The following is a 19428-nucleotide window of genomic DNA, read 5'->3' on the forward strand; positions in this document are numbered from 1 at the left end:
AAATATACTGTATTCCATGCTATATTTTCATTTTGAGATTATCCCAGAATGCATAGTATTCAATTATGGTTTAACTCTGCTTGCGCACTCGTTTGTATCAACTTTTAAAGCACTTTAATTGCATATCTATTTTATAAAATTTTGATATGATTTTAATTGTTTTCTTATTATTTTATATTGCTTCTGATTTTGTCTCTTGTATGTCAAGCAATTGAAATGTTATTAACCACTACACTGACAACTTTAACAAAACCACAAATAAAAATTATATCATTATTTGTATTTGTATGGTAAAAATAAAATATTACCAAATCATCTTTGAGAATTTTCATTTGTCTTTCCTTCTCGCTCTTTTCATCTTCTATTGTTCCTGGAATGTACAGAAATAAATCCACAATTTAAATTAAATTTTAAAATGTAACATTAAGAAAATGTAAACATGCAGTAAATTAATATATTTAAATTTAAATAAAGTATTTGTGATACCTAATTCACATGCCTTCTTCTTTAGTTCCTCAGAAACTGCATTTAAAATATCTTCAAGCTCTCTTGTCCTTTAGGTAAATAAATTACAAACAATATGTCATTTAAGGAATCAATAAATGAATTCCATGAATATGTGTTATGCAAACAATGAAGCTGGAAAGTGTTTTGCTATCTCAAAGCCATAGTGTAATGGTTACCTTTGCTGCTCCAAAGCAAGTGATGCTTTTATTTCCTGAGATTTATCCTGAAGCTCATTAATTACTGCTGCCTGTTGATCCTTCATTTTATTAAGTTCTTTTAAACTGGTTTCTTTCTCCAGAAGTATCTGAGCAAGTTCACATTTATCTTCTAAAGCAGTTTCAAGCTCTTTCCTACATAACTAAAAAGATGCAGGGAAAAGTAATGTATACTGTAAAATATGTTCATGATTTAAAAAGTTCATTACTCAAATGTATTTATATAAAGCATTATACCGCATAAAATAAATATTTGCCCTATATTTCCTTTATTTAGACACAAAAATCTTAACAAATCAGTCTTACTGCACCAAGAGTGATTAATTTAATAACACCTATTTCACTTGATCAACTAAAACCTTTGATTTTATGTAATACATAGTTTTAAATATAATGTAATACTAAAATACAGATTACAGTACATAACTTGTCTTTTTTTCCAAGTTTCTAGGATTCACTGAGAGATTCTCAGAGCCATGACAAACATTCTTAACATATACAGTAGTGTTAGGAGGATGCTTTATGCTATCAAACACTAATTACTATTCATTCTTTATAATAAAATGAATGAATTAATGAATCTCAAAAGCAGAAACTGAAATGTTAGACATATTTAATAACTGTTTTCTTACTCAATTTGTAAGAGGACCTACAAAAGGTATTGTATTGTATTGTATTATATTATATTGTATTGTATTAATCTCATCTTTTCAAACAATCAAGAAAGAAGCAAACAGAGTTGAGAGAACCTTTAGGGTACTGGAATCATAATATGCTGTGCTTTGAATTGTGCTTTGAATGCCCATTGCCAAGGTTCTGCACATTTTACATACAGTAAGTTAGAAGAGACCCTATCTAAGCCATTGCATGAATACATGTAGAGAACTTCCATTCAGGATATTGTACTGTAACAATCCTCCCTTATTTACCCTAGCTGTGTCTGTGAGGGTGTAGGGAACCAGGATTTATTGTCCTTTAACAGTTAACAGTTGTGTGAGCTCAACATGGAAGGGGATAGAGAGTGAGAAAGAGAATGCAGCAGCAGCTAGCAGTACATGAGGTAGCAAGAGAAATAAAATATACTTCCCCCATTTATATAAGGGGGAAAATGTAATAACAATGAATGAAATAATAGTTTTAAGACCCTATACATAGAGTAAATAGATGACCACTTAGAATAAATAAAATAAAATGCCACTATACAGCTGCACTATTTGCTGTTTACATGTGTAACGTAAACTCTTTTTATGTTGAAAATGTTATTACGGAAGCCACAGGAGGATTTTAATTCCTGTCAAGCCTTGCATAACCCAGATTTATTTATCCCAAGAGTTTGTCAAAAGGTAAAAAACAGAAGTTCAAATGGTTTATCAATTTGGAAAATTGTAAGGGAAGAGTTATAATACTTAACTCTTATAATCCTATAACAACAGCATTACTGTAAAGAAAAGGTGTATGATGAATAGCAAGTGCAGAAATAAAAAAAGATATGAGACAGACAGAGAAAGAGACAGACAAAAAGGAATATTGCAATGCAGGCTATGATAAATAATAAAAGATGCTTTAGGTATTACAACAGCAAAACACAGTAAAGCATTAAAACAAAATGTATACAAGATTATAAAATTCTAGACTGAACTGGAGAATTGCTAATGTAGTGTCCATAAAAGCAGTGACAAAAGGGAGCCAAGTAATTACAGGCCAATAAAGTCAGACTTCTATTACATGTAAGGTTATGGAGATTCCTAGTATCTCCATACCTAGTACCTAGAATTAAAGAAGGCTTTTGATAAAACATCTGATAAAAGATTAATTTTCAAATTACAGGCGATTAGCATTTGTGGCAATGTGTGTGTTTTAGAATTGGTTAATGGATAAAAAGCAGATTAAGAGTGAGAAATAGTTAAGTTTGATTAACCAAATACAAAAATAGAAGGATTAGCAAACAGAATCAAAGTGTCATAGAATGCAAACTGTTGAAGGAGGAACAGGCTGTGATTAAATAAGCTGTATTAGTGGCCAGGATTGTGTCAAGTATACCTCCACCCAAAGTTTTCAACTTCAAAGTTTTCTATTGCTGACAGCAGGGCAGGAATCAATTAGCAACAATTTAAAAACACACTGGCTGTCCAGACATGAAGTAATTACCACACCCTTGAAACTGACACATGGAGGTGTGAGGGATTGCTGAGCCAGTTTGGACCAGATCTGATCAAAATATTCAAACCCATCATTTTGACACAAGCAAACCAATGGATTTCTTCTAAGACTAGAGGACACAAAAGAAAACAACAAGAACAAGAAGCACATCTTCATCTTAACATTTATGTGAGTAACATAACGAGAACAAGCTATCCAGCCAAGCTCTCAATGCCCTGTTGGCCTTCAAGAAACTGCTGGAAGAGATCCAATAATTTACTGATTTTTTTTTATTTTATTACTTTAATGTCTTATAACAACACAGGTTGTAAAAGATGAACAAAGAATAACATGAAAAAAAAGATTTAGAAAAATCTCAAACCTCAGTTTCTTTGCATAACCGTTCAGCCTTTTCCAATTGCTCCAAAAGCAATTCCTGCTGTTTTTTGGATTCTTGAAGTTCTTCGTACTGTTTCTCTAAAATTCAAAGTTTCAACAAATATTTACATTTTACAATAAAAATAATGATATTTGATGTACAAACACTGTGAGGTTTAATAAAAAAAATCATACTTGCAGTTTCTTCTAGTTGATCACAGCTCTGTGTTGATTCTTGAAACTTTTGCCAAATTTGTTGAAGTTGACTGTCTTTATCATTAATCGTCTCTGAAAGCTTTAATACCTTAAAATACATATAGTTTATTAGAAGCAAATAAAAGAGATTTTATTTTCATAATCAGACATACATGAACAACATATCTCCTTATTTTCTATAGGACCCTGTTACTCAATAATAGTAATAATCTCCAGCCTTGCTTAGTTTCCTAGATCTGAGTAAATTATGCAACAAGTAGTAGTGCTTGGTAGCGGTAGTGCTGCGGTCAGCTAAAACACAAACACATACTGAATATCACCAAAATGTACTTCATTTCAAATGCTTCCACTCAGATCTAACCACTGTGTAATGCCATAAAACATTTATTTTACTGGGTTTTGCTGAATTTAGAAGAATAGGGATCTTGAGATCACCACTTGCAAACAATCTGAATAACAAATTCAGATCAAAGGGACAGGCACATACAGATAAAACCCTGGATAGTTAATTAACATAATTTATTAACATATTATTAAGAAGGTCCATGTGAAAATTACTTGATTGAGTAAGCATAATTACAATGCACATTTAAGAAATGTATTGACAGAAACCACTGTAGCCACTAACCTCTTCTTGCTTTTTCATTAGCTCTTTCTGAAACTCCTGTCTAGCTTCTTCAAATTGTTGCATTCCTTCTTTTGCTGAAAATATAATTGATTATTTGGTAAATACAGTATAAAATCTTTTTTGTTACATTAATGGTTCTTATTTTCATGATAAGATATATAATAATTTCCCATTGCAAATGGGGTTACTCAAACTGTCTTCAACATAATGTTGAAAAAAGAAAAGACATGATCATTGATTATAGAAAGCAACCAAGAGCTGCAAAACCAAGTCACTGAGGAGTAAGAAATTGAAAATGTCAGCAAAAACAAACATCTTGACACTATTGTTGATTACAAACTAACCTTTGAGGAAAGCATCGATGCCATATGTAAGAAGATCCAATGGTGATTAATCTTTGCGAGAAAACCCAGCTGTTTGATGTGTTTACTACAATAATGGCTTTATTCTTTAGAACTTTCATCGAATCTGTCTTAACATTCACTGTGCTAGCCTGGTTTGGTAACCTTAATACACGCCATAAAATAGACTATGCAGGAATAGTGAATGTAGCCGGCTACGAATGTAATAATAACAAAATTAATATTAAATTATAAGAGCTACAGCTATCAGATATCTATGCCAAACAAACAGTGCAGGAGTCCAATAGAAACATTTACTGTCACGACCATCCCTTGCACAGGGAATTTAAGCTCCTTCCATTGGGCATCAGTTTAGACTACCTTTGTTCAAATACAATAGAACTTATCTTTTATTTCCACTGCTGTTAATCTGTTTACTGAGGACAGTTGATAGTATTGTTTGTTTTTCTCATCATATATGTATTATCTTATTAATGGGTTCATGTTCTATTAAATGCACTATACAGTATATTGTGTTTTTTCTATTACCTGCCTGCAAAGCAAATTTCTCACCTGGGTCGATAAAAGAAAGTAAGGTAACAACCGTCACTGCAGACTGCAGATTGCATAAAAGTAAGTTTAAATTTGTATCAGTATTATTTTTGAGACCATAGTGATACAAACAACAAACTAAAATGAAACCACTTGGTATTCATGTCACCAAAAGGAATGTCAAAAAAGCAAAATCTGTATTTTTATCATTATGTTCAATAATGCTGCATCTAGGGCAGTAGTGCCTAATCCTGATACAAGGAGAGACCCAGTCCAGCATAAAATACATTTCTAAGGACTTGGAATAAGTTAATTGTGATCAGTTACAGTAGAAGGTATTTTTGAAAATTGGGTAAAGCTAGAGATCATTTAGGACCAAAGTTCTAATGAATATCAGCCCTCAAGTCCCAGCATTCTTGTGTAATACATTTGCTTAATTCAGCGATTTGCAGGTGTTCACAATCTTTAGTAGCAGGTGACCAATAAAAACTACTGGTTTTGGGCTCTCCAGGGTTGGACATCCCTGATCTAGGCATACACATAGAATTTCCCAACACAAGATTTTGCATTCATTTCAAATGTATACATAATCTTTTTTCCTGACATAACAGTAATCTTGTGATTTTAGCTTTCTAATAAAAAAATTCCACAAATTTAAATTGTAAAACAAAAAACATTTTGTTAATTTCAAGACTAACATTCTCCAATTTAATTTACTTTTAATTATATATTGGAAGTCTGAAGGTGATAGTATAAAATTCTATTAGAAGGAAGACTTTATTGCCCTTAGCATTTCATTACATGGCTCGTATTATAATTTAATAAAAGAGGTCAGTAGCATTCTATTTTGTATAGCAGATGTTTTTAGCCAGGACACATGGGCCTATGCAGCAGCCTTAGGATCTGTCTGTGGAGATAAAAACTGAAAGACAAACTTTTAACTTACTATGAAGAAATCCCAACTCCTTTTCTATGTTATTTTCAATTGTTACCGTATACCTTATTACAGAATCTACTCCATAACACTCACATTTTAGCATCTCATTTCTTTCAGCTTCAGCTTGCCTCTGAAGGTTTTCAAATGCCACAATCATTCTCTAAAATTCAACACAAGAATACATTATTAAGTTAAAATATTATGTGTGATATGTTCCTTAACTATGAAAAATTCATTTGAAACTTACTTGAATACTTTCATTATTTTGTACAGCAAGATGATGAGTTTCTTTTCTTTCAGATTCATCTGTAATTAAAATATATTTGTTAATTTTAGCAAATATACATGAGCTAAGTAAATTAATTATGCTGATCAAGTATGTTGATGACAAAAATGTTAATGAACATGTGATCCACTCATGTATTTTTCAGGCTAGCAATGTGTGCATTTACTGTTAATTTAAGTCAATGAAATTTAAACTGCCATGTTTGGCAAAGGCTTTCCTAAACATCGTAGAAGTCTTTTTGTAGGATTTTGTCCCTTTCAGGTTTCACAGAACCTGATCTCTGATCAGCAGATGCCAGGCATTATCCCAGTTCATCCTACAAATACAGATGCAGCCATTCAAAATGCGCGGTAAAAACCCGCGGTACGGTAACCTACCCACAAGCCACCGCGGGGCACCGGAGCATACCGCAGGGCAAGTGATTGGCTGGCCAAAATGACCGACAGGGGCACTCGTGGTGCATTGGTTGGTAGTGCAAAGATTGAATCATTTAATGTCTTTACTGTGCACATTTTAATCCGCTTAGTTTTGAATATTTATATGGATTTTACCACTAAAGGGAAATTTTAGTAGCTGAGCATAAAAAGAAGAGGAGCATAACGCATCTGAAGGTCATAAACGATATTAATTTAAAACATTACTGTATGTATGTAAACTGTACTGTGTATGGCTGGTCTTGGTAGTTTAAAGAAAAAATACACACCAGTCTTCCATTTCTCCCTAAACATTTTAAGCATGAAAGTTTTATGAAACGGTACCCAAATATGCGATTGCTGTATAGAATGAATTTTAATTTAAAAAAAATATTTAACACGAACATTAAGCTGTTTACATCTTCCGCCTGAGAACAGTCACCCGTTGCTACCCAACGCAGAATGGTGATTGGCTGACACTATCTGACACCCCTCTGATTGGAGAAAAAAGACGTGCTGGTTTGCTATACCAGGAAGAGAATTTCTTTCAATTCTAAACGTGTATTTTAAAAGTTTAAGAAGTAAAAACCTTACAGCGTACACAGATTTCTAAACTGATCAGGATCGTTATCTTTGTCTTATGCATAATAATGTTCACCGCTCTGTCCAGCAAATTAATAATAAACTTTATTTTATATAGCGTTTTAAACGAATAAGTAATTAGATTGCTCATAAACCTAATCACTTGCTTTTTCTTTTTATTTAGGCTCAGATTACAACTATAGATCGAATTATTAATAACCATAATAACAACCAACCAACAAAAACAACCATATAAACATAATGGTGGTGCTGGACCTTCCAGTTTTATTTATTTATTTTTTAATCGCGTAACATAAACATATTACCGTATGCAAACTGTACTGTATACAATATGTACATGTATATTTAATGTCTTAACTGTGCCCGTTTAAGTATTGAATATTCATATCTAATTTTACCACTGAAGGGAAATCTTAACATAAACATACAGTATATGGCTGGTCTCGGTACTTTAAAGAAAAAAATACGCACCAGTATTCCATTTCTCCCTAAACATTGTAAGCTTCGAAGTCTTTAACTAACGTGATACCGGAGTCAACAAGCATACTTTTAGAATTTGATTAAAAGGGAATATAATATGGAATCGCGTATCTCAAGAAATTAATAACGATATAATTATATTCATGTTGCAAAAGAACTGCAACGGACATAAAAACTCCCTTGCATGGTTTCATTACGACCAGAATCGGTCTTGAGATATTTTTAACTTGATTTACAGTATTTGAGAGGTATGTCTTAACACCGATACTACAGTGCTTAAGTACTGCTCACGTATATGTTTCTAGGTTTATATTATGCATTTCATACGGTCAAATTACTTTTGAGCAATAAGAAGCGAGAAACGGTATGCGTTTTACTTTCGTTTTGTGCTGGGACCCGTGGATTGATTAGAGATATCAAGTACATACAAGTCATTTTTTAAATGTTGTAGTTCGTCTTGAAAAAATGTTACGAGTACATCATCTATCAACAATTACACAGGTTCTGTTTCCATATTGCGGATTTTGGTTACGTAATATTATTTTCTAGATTTCACGTTGTGAATATGATGGGATGTCTGATAGGATGTTTCTAAAAATCCACCCTCTGTAAAACGTCTTCTCTAGTTGTCCTGCATATGTATTCGCTAATGAAGCTGTGTGTTCTGAGCCTAGATCTCTACATTTCTGTATGAACCAGCTTAGAGGGCTAAAGACAGCTTGTGTTTAAATTGAGTGTAAGGCAATTTATGCTTCTAAAGTCATGGTCAGCATTTATCTTTGTACTGTGTTGTAAACTTGTTCTGTGCCAAGTCACATTATTTTATAGCGTTTTTAAAGCGTTATCAAATACGGTGTTACTGTAGTTTACTGAGTCCCATGTCACATGGTCTGTGATTGAAACCTGTAAAACCGGTTTAATTCGTCACAGCCAGCACTCTTCAGGTGTGAGGGTCTTCTGCTCAGAATGAAACGCTAAAATGTTTGTGTATATTCTAATGGTAGTGGGGGCGGGGTGTGTGGGAATAAGTTTGGTTGAAACATTTTCTCTGAAAGCATTTTCTTCTTGTAACCGATCTTGTTACAGCATGTTACAGTTTACTATTATTAACCATATTAATTTTAAGTGCTTAATGTAAAATCTTGTAAAAATATATTTTCATTGTTCAAATATACATTAAGTCTGACTATCATATAATAAGTTAAATACAAAACTAAAGAAAAAATAGGGTTAAATATAATTCAAAATATTTTGCTAACAATGTTAACTGTTTATGAATAATAAAATGTATTAACTAAGGAGTAGGATGGCACAGTTGTTAGTATGTTTTTTGTTTTTTTTTAACCCAATCTCCGGGAAACCATTAGTACGATGGTGAATCGGAGATTCTCAACCCTTGCTGCGTACGACTGGAAAAGAATTCGTGATCGGATCAACGAAATGCTTCGTAGGAGGAGGCAGTCTTTTCCTCTTGTCTAACAGTCTGTCCACAAACAAAACATTCCTGTTAGACAAGAGGAATTGAAAAAAAAACAATGTTGTCAATGAAAACCGGTGTGTGTGTCTCTCCCTGCTGGATGTCCCTCTCACAAACTGCTGAATGAATAAAATAATTTTATTGAAAACGAGTTTGCGATTGTCTGGTCTTTAAATTCTGTAGATACGCGATTCCATATTATATTCCCTTTTAATCAAATTCTAAAAGTATGCTTGTTGACTCCGGTATCGCGTTAGTTAAAGACTTCGATGCTTAAAATGTTTAGGGAGAAATGGAATACTGGTGTGTATGTTTTCTTTAAAGTACCGAGACCAGCCATATACTGTATGTTTAAGTTCCAAAATTAATATCGTTTATGGGCTTCACACGCGTTGCAGTATGCTCAGGCACTAAGTAAAAGGAGATGCTTCGTATTGCTTGACTAATTTTAAAAACTAAGTTATAAATATAAAAATTGCAGGCGCTGCTCTGGTGCGTCGGCTCCTACACAGTGCCTGTCTGCCGTAAGCGTTACAATATACATACAGTACCCAACACTGCTTGTACCCATCTGTCATGTAAATAAAACACCTTGAATTGAATTGAATTGAGGGGAGAAGGGGGGGATACTAAAGCCAATACTGGCTCAATGGGCTTTGACGTGCTAATGCGTTAACGGTCCGGGTGTGGCAGGCTTCCAATGTCAACTCGACTCGATTAGAAGACAATGAACGTATTTTAGCCCTAAATGAATTAATAGCAAACATGGTTTACATAAAATACATTTTTCCAAGAAAGTTTATAATAATACGATCTATAGTTGAAATCTGAGCCTACTTTAAAAATAAAGGAAAAGCATTTTCAGAGAGCAATCACGCTGTGTTTATGAAGAAAAAGTGATTAGGTTTATGAGCAATCTAATTACCTATTCGCTTAAAATCCTATATAAAATAAAGTTTATTTAGAGATGAATGATCAGTGTCGCAGTTTAAATAATGTGAGTCAGGAAACTAACACAGCGCCACCGGATTTAATAACGCAATAAAAACGCTATAAAATAATGTGACACAGTACAGCACAGTACAACAATACTGACCATGACTTTAGAAGCATAAATTACCTTACACTCAATTTAAACACAAGCTGTCTTTCTGTATGAACCTCTAAGCTGGTTCATACAGAAAATGTAGAAATGCATTAGCCTGATCATGATTAAAAAACACATAATTAAACACGCGTTTGCGATTTAAATCAGAACACGATTTAAATCAATATAAATGTTTATATTGTAACGCATACTGTCCCGCCTCCATTTCTCTATAAAAATTTACTGTTGCACACACACACACAATAGAAGCAGGAACCACTGTCAGAAGGGAAGATATATTCAAAATATCGCAAATATCGATCATGTTGCGATATTTTGAAATATAAAAGTCAATTGATTGTCCATAATATCGCTTACCTATTTTTTCGAAGAAATGTTTGTTAAAATAAAAGTCCAGCACCAGCTGGATTCGAACACACAACCTACCAGTTGGAAGTCACGCACCTAGACCAGTAGGCTACAAGACAGCTCGCATGTTCAGGTAGGCGAAACAGCCTTACACAGTCCTGCCGCAGTACACGGATATAATCATACCGTTATTAAATTCTTTAGATACGCGATTCCATATTATATTCCCTTTTAATCAAATTCTAAAAGTATGCTTGTTGACTCCGGTATCACGTTAGTTAAAGACTTCGAAGCTTACAATGTTTAGGGAGAAATGGAATACCGGTGTGTATTTTTCCTTGTGATATTTTAAGCTCTAGTTGAATGATAGGTGTCGCATTTTAAATCATTTTCGTAGCTAGAAATTATGAAACGCCCTGTTAAAAGCAAGGAAGTTTTTATGCCCCGTTGAAGTAAAACAAAATGCCTGACAAAGTATGGCTTGGACAGATTCCAAGTGCTTGTACAAATGTGCTAAAGAAATTATACTTTGAGTATACAGCTTGTCCAAAGTCATCCATTATTAATACTATTAGTAATATCTTCAGTAAAGGCTTTGATGCATAAATATTTCTGATAAAGGTAGGTTGTGTACTTCTGTCCAACTGAGCAATCTTGCTTTCATAATATATACCAACATTTTAATGACTGATGATTAACATGCTGTAATACACAGTTCAAAATTAAAGGCTCAAATGCTGTACATGAGAGGTTAAGCTCCCCCTGGCGGTTTTACAAGGCGACGCCGGATAGTTAGTCACGTGACACACGTGAAATGCGTGATACCGCGTGATACTGTGACACGCCCACCGGGGTATGCCGCGAAATACCTCACCCATTTTGAATGGCTGCATCTGTATTCAGTGGGGCTTATGGTGAAGCATGGACCTTCCCATTGATTACACTGATGTACACAACAATTATTGTACTCTACCGAAAAGTGCATCACATGCTGACATTTATCAAGGTCATCTACACAAAACCTGGATTCATCATTAAAGCAGACTTTCTTCCTCTGCTGGAAAGTTTACCTGAAATGTTTAGTTAACATTCTGATAGCATGAAGACATTCTCTTTAATAAGAGCAGCGTATTAATTCCTTTATATGTTTTGCTTTCTTGATTTTTTCTAGGCTTGACATTCAACATTAAATTACCCCATCACTTCTGCTGAATCAACTCTCTCACTAATTATGTAATATAATAGCTCTGCAACAATTACTGAAATGTATAACAATCAAAACAATTAAACAATATCTAAAATAATTTTCTAAAAATATATATTTCTTTTAATTTACAGTATATAAAACATACTTTCTATACGATTTATATTTATGGTTTACTTACATGTATTCATTTTTTCCCCTGTTCTTTCAAAGGTTTCCTTCAACATTTTGCACAGATTTTTTATTGCAATGTTTCTATAAGAAATAAATACACATTTTGTAAAATAATGTTTCTAAAAAAACACAAATAGTAGCTTGTGTTATCACTAAGATAAAAAACAAAATGCATATATATAACAATTTAGCTTCCAAAATTTGCCATTGTCTTACATAATACAAATTATGACCTGAAATTATACTTAGTGTGGCCCATTGTTGTAAACTTTGTGCTCTGAAAGCTTAATGAAATATTTTTTTAGTCAAGACATAAATATTAGATGTTATTGGCAGATACTGAATTATCACAATAATTCATGTCACTTCAATTTCGTCTCAAGCAGTTCAAGTTCCCATGAGTGCCCATTTTTTCCCAAAATAATAAGTATTATAATGTCTGTACTATTACCCCACATAGGGCAGGAAGGGAAAACCAAGTAACCATAAAACACTTGCTCAAAGTGTATTAGAGAGAAGTACTGTATGGAGTTTAGTTTCCTCAGTTTTAAATTTAGTTTTACATTTTTGTGTAGTAAAAGAACAACCACAGACTGTTGTACGTAAATACTCATATAAAATATAGTAATTACAACAGCCAGACAACAGAATAACAACAGACTGTTGTAATCACTGAGTACAGTACGTTACTCATTTTCGGGCTGCAGTAGCTGGACAAGCAAAATTTGCATTTGCCCAGAAAATCGTTTATATATGAATACAACAGTGTAAAAACGATGTATGGAACAATACAAAATGACCATCAATGGATTTTGGATTTTCATTTAAAATTCAAAAGTAACTTACTTGTTCCTTAGATCTTTATTTTCATTCATTTCTTCTTCCAGTTTCATACTAAGACTCTCATTTTCAAACTGACAAAACAAACATTTTTTTGTCATAAAAACAAACAATGCCCTAAACGATCAATGATAAACAGTCAAAATACAATATTATTCAGTAGCATTATTTTATACATGTATAAAGGTTTTTTGTGTGAGTCTGTGGTGTATTTAAGATATTAGCTGTATTGCACTATACAGTACATGTCTATAATTTCAAAAGCTCAAAAATAATAATTATTCTTAACCTGTAGTTCCTGAATGGCTTTGCGTTGGTTCTCAATTGTTTTTTTGTTCTCCTGGAGTTTTTTGTCTTTTTTTAGGATTTCAGAGTCCATGTTAGTTTTCCAGCATTTTATCTTCTCAGCCTCCTGATACAGCTTGGAATAGAGCTGATTGATTTTATCACTTTTCTGTGGAAAGAAATTAAACTTAATCACCAATTGAATAAAAAACATGAGCACATGTGCTAAGTTTTATCACAAATTTAAATATTTATTAAATAAAACTGACCACATACTTTATAATATACTGTAGTTTGAGAAGAATACTTTTGAAAAAATGAAAAAATAAATCACATAAATGAATTACAAGCAAATCGTTTCTCAATTACCTCTTCTTGAGTTGGAATTATAGCTATCTCTTTTGCTGCATCTTAAAAATAAACATGACATTTAAATTAAAAAACAGATAAAAAATCAAACATTTGATGATTATAATCAGTTTAATCTTCCTGTTTCTTTCAAACATTAATTTTAATATGTGCAGATCTATGAGACATATATTATTTTATATTAATCACACATGACAAAACTAAATTATAGATATTGTTTTGGAAAATAAATCTCCTGTATACCCTCAACAAATCTTTAAACTAAAGGTTTGACTATGTTAAATACTAAATACACATAATACTTGACACAGTTTATGGATATTGATTACAGAATTAGAAGCAGAAACCAGACTAAAATAAGGAACTCTAGGAATCATGTACTTTGTAAGACAACTAGAAACTGTCCTTTCATTTCAGTTATGTTTTATTTTTTAGAACTTTATTTATTCTTAAAATTTACATTTAACATTTTTTTCAATTTCATATTTCTAAATATCATTAACATCCAGGTGTTTTAGTTCATGGAATAACATTATAATGAATACTATAAGTGTATTACAGTACAAAAACAATAAAAAATGGAATCACTACTACCAAAACAAAACAGAACGTTTGTTCTCAACTAAAATGCCAATTTTTGTCAGAAGGGATAATAAACATAATATGGTAAGATGAATAATGATATCTTTCTATTTCCCCTCACATTACCTGGCTTAAGAGGCTTAGAAGCCATTGCAATGCCAGACTTCGGCACTGAGAAATTTGACTCATTGTCAAAGAGTGTATTGAGAGCCTGAAAAATATAGAAAGGAACACTAAAAAATATATTTTATCTATATTTACAGAAAATAGAAATGAAATAATAAACAACCATAACAATACCTACAGTATCATCTTAGAGGCATATATTTAAATATAGTCAGCAGCTGTATCACTGTGCAACTCACAATTGGCTACTCAATGAAGCTAAGCAGGTCCTGGCCAGTACCTGGATGGGAGACCACCTGGGAAGATTGCTGCTGGAAGAGTAGTTAGTGGGGCCAGTAGAGCTCTACTGGGATCCTAATGACCCAGTTTAGTGAATGGGACACTATCCTGGAAAAAAAGGCACCATCCTTTGGATGAGATGTGAAACTTAGGTCCTGACTCTTTGTGGTCATTAAAAATCCCAGGGTGTTTCTTGAAGAATGTAGAGGTCTCAACGTCTGTGTTCTGGCCAAATTTCCCCCTGGCCTTTACCAGTCATGGCCTTCTAATAATCCCCATCTATAAATTGCCTTCATTACTCGGCTCTCCTCCCCACTAATAGTTGGTGTGTGATGAGTGTACTCGTGCACTTTGGTTGACATCGCATCACACAAGTGGGTGCTACACATGGGTTGTGGTGGAGGTGATTCCACATTGCCTGTAAAGTGCTTTGAGTGGAGTGTCTAGAAAAGCACTTTAAAAGTGTAAGGATTATAAACAACAACAACAATAATAATATCAACAATTAAATTTTACAGCCCTCTTATGTTGTTTTTTTTACACATTGCCATGAATGCCACAATATCAGGTATGGAAAGATGACCCATGGCACAGCCACAGCACAGTGCATGATGGAAAGGGGTCTCACTCTGTACTAGGGTGTACTATAGGCAACACAGGAGGTGTATACGTAGGAGGGCTGCTTTTTAGTTTGCATTATATACCCAATGGGTTTGAAATCTATTGCTGGCGACCAAGTCTGAATTAGAAAAAGCTTCAAGTAAGGTTGTTTCTTTCTAAACTTTAAACATGTTCTTTTTCTTTTGCATTTTTTTCGTTGTTAAGGCAATTTCAGTTACACCTCAATTAGCACAGGAATTACCACATTAGCAGCACACTGTAAGTACCCTGAAAATTAAGACCAAACTGCAACAAATCTAAAACTGTCCTCAAGCCTGTAATTTGTGACTTGTTTGACATTATGTGGATTATGTGTAACTAAACTGTATCTGCAACCAATCCCAAAAAATCTCACTCCTCCTTGGAAAAAGTCAATGTATTGTTATTGGAGCTGGAGGAACTGAGTAAGCATAATATAGAGGAAATAACAAAGCCCATGTTCATGGCGATTTGCATCCTGAATCATTAAAGCAACAGCACAGTAAAACTGGTGCTGTCTCTGACTGTCAGGTTGTCAAAAGTGAAATAGAGCATTCTGTCCAGTTCTCTCATCTAATAACGTATCACCACTCTGCTCTACCCTAAGTCCTGCTAACATACAGTACAATTACAGACTTAAAGCTGGTGAAGTCTAAACAATAGACACAGTAACTTCAATTGGTGCCAGTGACACCAAAAACACAAAGCATTTGTGGGAGCTCTGTGAGATATGCATTCAGGACTCCATTTCAACAAGAGGGTGCTGTCTCCTTGGAGTTAAGATGGCTAACATTGTTGAAAGAGCAGACAAAGGCAGGTAAAAACCTGATTGTTTTTTGTTTTCCATATTAGGACAAATAATATTGATACAAGCAGCAAACTGGCTATGTTAAACAAACTCACAGATCTACGAAAACAAACAAAAAGAGCAGCACCCAGTCACATGTCTTCTCATGAAACCTGCCTGCACCATACGAAAGTGCAAAACTGTAAATATCAATCGATAAACATAAAACCTGATTGAGAACTCATCAGCTTTCCTGGCCACTGGAAACCTAAGGAAAAAAGTATCTGAAGAGAAATGAAAAATCTCTGAATGATATGTGTCACGGGCGTCCAAAGGGACTAACCGTGGGGAGCAGGAGAGCGGAAAAAGACCCATATGCGTAGCAGCGAGACGGGAAAAAGGCCCGGGCTCATTGTGCAAAGAGTTCAGGAATGCCGTATAGAAACCTATGCCCTCAGGGAGCGGACGTGGGGCGCCCTGGTGCTAGGCGGGTCTCAGGACATCCGAACATCAATGCTGAGCCAGGACAGAGTGCAAGACCCGGAAATATATAGCCCAAGGGAAAGACAGGGACAGGAAGGACAGCAGACCGGAAACTAGGGACAGGACAGAGAAGGAGCGCCCTCTGGCTGCAGAGGGGGTGACATATGGGCAATAAGGACAAGGATCCAGAGAGATTCCTATTTAAACTAGAATAAAAATGAAAGCAAATAAATCAACAGGGAACAGAGGGATATTAATTTTACATTCTCGAATCAGAACAACTGTCAAGCAAAATATGACACCTACTGTACCTGCATAAAACCACTCCTGCTTTCAGTATTTTCCTGAGGTTTTACTGTGAATACAGGCCCCGAGCTTGTCTTGGGGGGTACATACAGCTTAAAATTGAATGGTCTTGCTTTCTCCATGTTGTCTTCAAAATACCAGACCTGCGACATCAGAAACATAGTGACCAATATAAGAGTAACAAGGATGATAGTCTTTGTAGTTAATTTTATTAAATATAGTCTTTTAATCTATTATATGCATAGACGTTATATGCATTTAGCTATTTTTATCATTTATTGCCAGTTTTAAAATACCGTTTTTTAATTGTATACACTGTGCCCTTTTGTTTATTTTTATTAGAAAATAGCTCGCCAAGTAAAATTACAATATGTTGCTTAACCACAAAAACATGTCACTGAAACAGTGATTAATACAGTATGTCGTCTCAGTATTGACAGTATTTTTAACTACGCTGCAAAAACTTGAATCTCAAATATACAACTTGCTCCATATACACATATTTTCCTAACGTATATACTGTACACATAGCTGTCTGGCATATTGCTAATAATAACAGAAAGAAATAAAGTAAACACTTTTAAGTAGTGATAATAAATTTAGTTTTTCTTCGCATTCAGAAAACAAAAAAAAAAAATTGCTGGGTTGTGTGTAGCGCCCGACTCTTAATTGCGAGTACACGCACTACGAAATAAACTTTTTTGAAGTCGGAAATAAGATATAAAATATCAAGCATCTCTGAAAGATCTATTAACTGTGTATATACTTAATTATCAAAATATAAATTTTAAAAGGTTAAATTTTACTTAATAGTACTGTTTCTGCAGTTCTCGGTACTGCGCCTACCCACCTGCGCGAGAATAACTGCCAGATTTCAAATCCGGCTGCGTGCACTCGGCGGGCGCGCGCCACGCAGCTGAGAACCTGCTGAAAGAGCACCTGATAGCGTCAAATCCGTTTTTAATTTGTAATTTTTATGTTGCGGACTACCTCTGCGTTGATTAACGTTCACTATACTTACTTTTATTTACGCGTTTTGCTATTGTTTTACCATTTTACAATAATATCAGAAATTACTGTGGGTGTGTACAAATCCTTTGCCAAGATTACTAAACTGCACACCTCGAAATGTAAGAATCAAGCATGGAAATGTAATAGAATTACAATGAAAAATGTTTAGTGAATTGCCCCTTCCCTTCCAACTGACATTGTCAAAGTATTTTAACGACAAAAGTAACAGAATATTAAGTTAACATAAGAACGGTCACAAACGAGAGGGATGTCGTTCAGACCATCTAGTTTATGCGTTTTCTCAGAAGGTAAAGGATCTTATTTAGCTGTTCAGCAACAGGGCTGGGCATTTTGGTTCGGACTCCCATATACACTTTGTGTCAAGAAGTGCTTTCTGTTGTTCACTTTTGTTAAAGCAATTCCCACTGATGTCATCATCTGATTCATCCATCAACGTTGAATCTGAAGAATCCACAGGCTGACATTGTTAAAATATTTGATACAGTGTGGATATAAAGCGAGATCAGGTGTAGTTTGCAGGTTTTAATCAAAAGGTGCTGATCGAACGGTGCCTCTAAACACTCCTGCCTGGAACCTGGCACCAGAGTGTGAGAGTTGCCTACCCCTGGTATAGTCAGGATAGAAAGACTGATAAAAATAATTGCGGTAGTTATGGTGATTTGTAACTGGGAAGAGAAAAAATGAGGAAAAACAATTTTTACACATTTAAATTGCATTGTCCCCAAGATAAAACTACTATTCCACGTATCAGCTATGTCACTTTTAAGTTTATTTGGACAAATATCTATGCAGCCATTATTTACACAAAATTTGAATCCAGTTTTGCATGGAAGATGCCTACAGATGTAGTTTTGTGCTAGTTCAAACAAGGAAGCAAAAAAGCAAAAAAACGCAGCTCTCTTGGCTGACAGTCCTATCTGCTAGCATTACAGACTTCACTTTGGAAATTAAAAGTGAAACTCAGCTCACCAGCAGGCATGTTTGTTAATTCCAGCTACAGCAGAACAGCACAGGGATTGAGATCTGATCCCCACCAGACAGGTGTTTTTTATTTTATTTTACTCCATCAATTTAAAAAAGGAATTAAAACAAACTGCTTTGAAACAGCTACATCTGGCACAACCCTAGAAAATAAAAATAAAAATATTAAACTTATAAATCTTATTTATAATCCAGGTTTGATTGTTTTCTGAGACCATATCTTGAATATATTGTCCTTGCACTGTATTTTGCAATTGCAATTTGTTACCTTTCATTTATTGCTGTCTTCACCTGTATGGTGAAGCGTGTGAGAGAGAGTTACAATGTGTTTTTTACACTGGGTAAATAAACTCAGTAACTCTCAGGACAATAGTTGCTTAACACAGCTGCTTTTTTAGTATAGAACCCCTAATTTCCCAACTTTTTTTGTCCAGCCTTCACAAGGAAGACACATAATGATAGCAAAAGGTTGCACTCCTCAACTGTAACTGTGGCACAGGAGTGACTGAAGATTTTTTTTTAATGAAATCTTTTTGCACAAAGTTAATGACCAACACTACAATCAGAGATCAATATTTTATAGAGTTGGGTAAAAGAGACACAAACAGTCAAGATACAACAGCTGCAGGTCTGCTTTCGCTTTGAATGGTTCTCAAAATGCAGCCCTCTAGCACATCTGTCCTTAAACAGCACTGGGACCCTGGGTTCAATTT

At 34.2% G+C, this 19428-nt stretch overlaps 1 protein-coding gene across 7 annotated transcripts in view; it reads right to left on the reverse strand.

Annotated features, from left to right (window-relative positions):
• Positions 1-18836, reverse strand: part of sycp1 (synaptonemal complex protein 1) — a 32738-nt gene extending 13902 nt beyond the window's left edge. For 3 of the 7 annotated variants that reach the window (XM_088640070.1, XM_088640071.1, XM_088640067.1), the window contains exons 1-15: positions 17553-17683; positions 16708-16845; positions 14209-14293; positions 13501-13541; positions 13136-13300; positions 12853-12920; positions 12014-12087; positions 6161-6219; positions 6007-6073; positions 4084-4157; positions 3435-3543; positions 3244-3338; positions 684-865; positions 487-554; positions 309-370 (exon numbers count right to left, since the gene is read on the reverse strand). In XM_088640070.1, the coding sequence (XP_088496196.1) occupies positions 309-370; positions 487-554; positions 684-865; positions 3244-3338; positions 3435-3543; positions 4084-4157; positions 6007-6073; positions 6161-6219; positions 12014-12087; positions 12853-12920; positions 13136-13300; positions 13501-13541; positions 14209-14293; positions 16708-16824 (1266 nt within the window). In that variant the 5' untranslated portion in view covers positions 16825-16845; positions 17553-17683. Of the gene's footprint in view, positions 1-308; positions 371-486; positions 555-683; positions 866-3243; positions 3339-3434; positions 3544-4083; positions 4158-6006; positions 6074-6160; positions 6220-12013; positions 12088-12852; positions 12921-13135; positions 13301-13500; positions 13542-14208; positions 14294-14447; positions 14596-16707; positions 16846-17552; positions 17684-18703 lie in introns of those variants that run through there. The other 4 variants (XM_088640068.1, XM_088640074.1, XM_088640072.1 and 1 more) reach the window with 4 other exon arrangements.
• Positions 18837-19428: the final 592 nt, after the last annotated feature.

The sequence above is a fragment of the Lepisosteus platostomus genome, chromosome 7, assembly GCF_059453375.1.
Source record: "Lepisosteus platostomus isolate fLepPlt1 chromosome 7, fLepPlt1.hap1, whole genome shotgun sequence".
Lineage (NCBI taxonomy): Eukaryota > Metazoa > Chordata > Actinopteri > Semionotiformes > Lepisosteidae > Lepisosteus > Lepisosteus platostomus.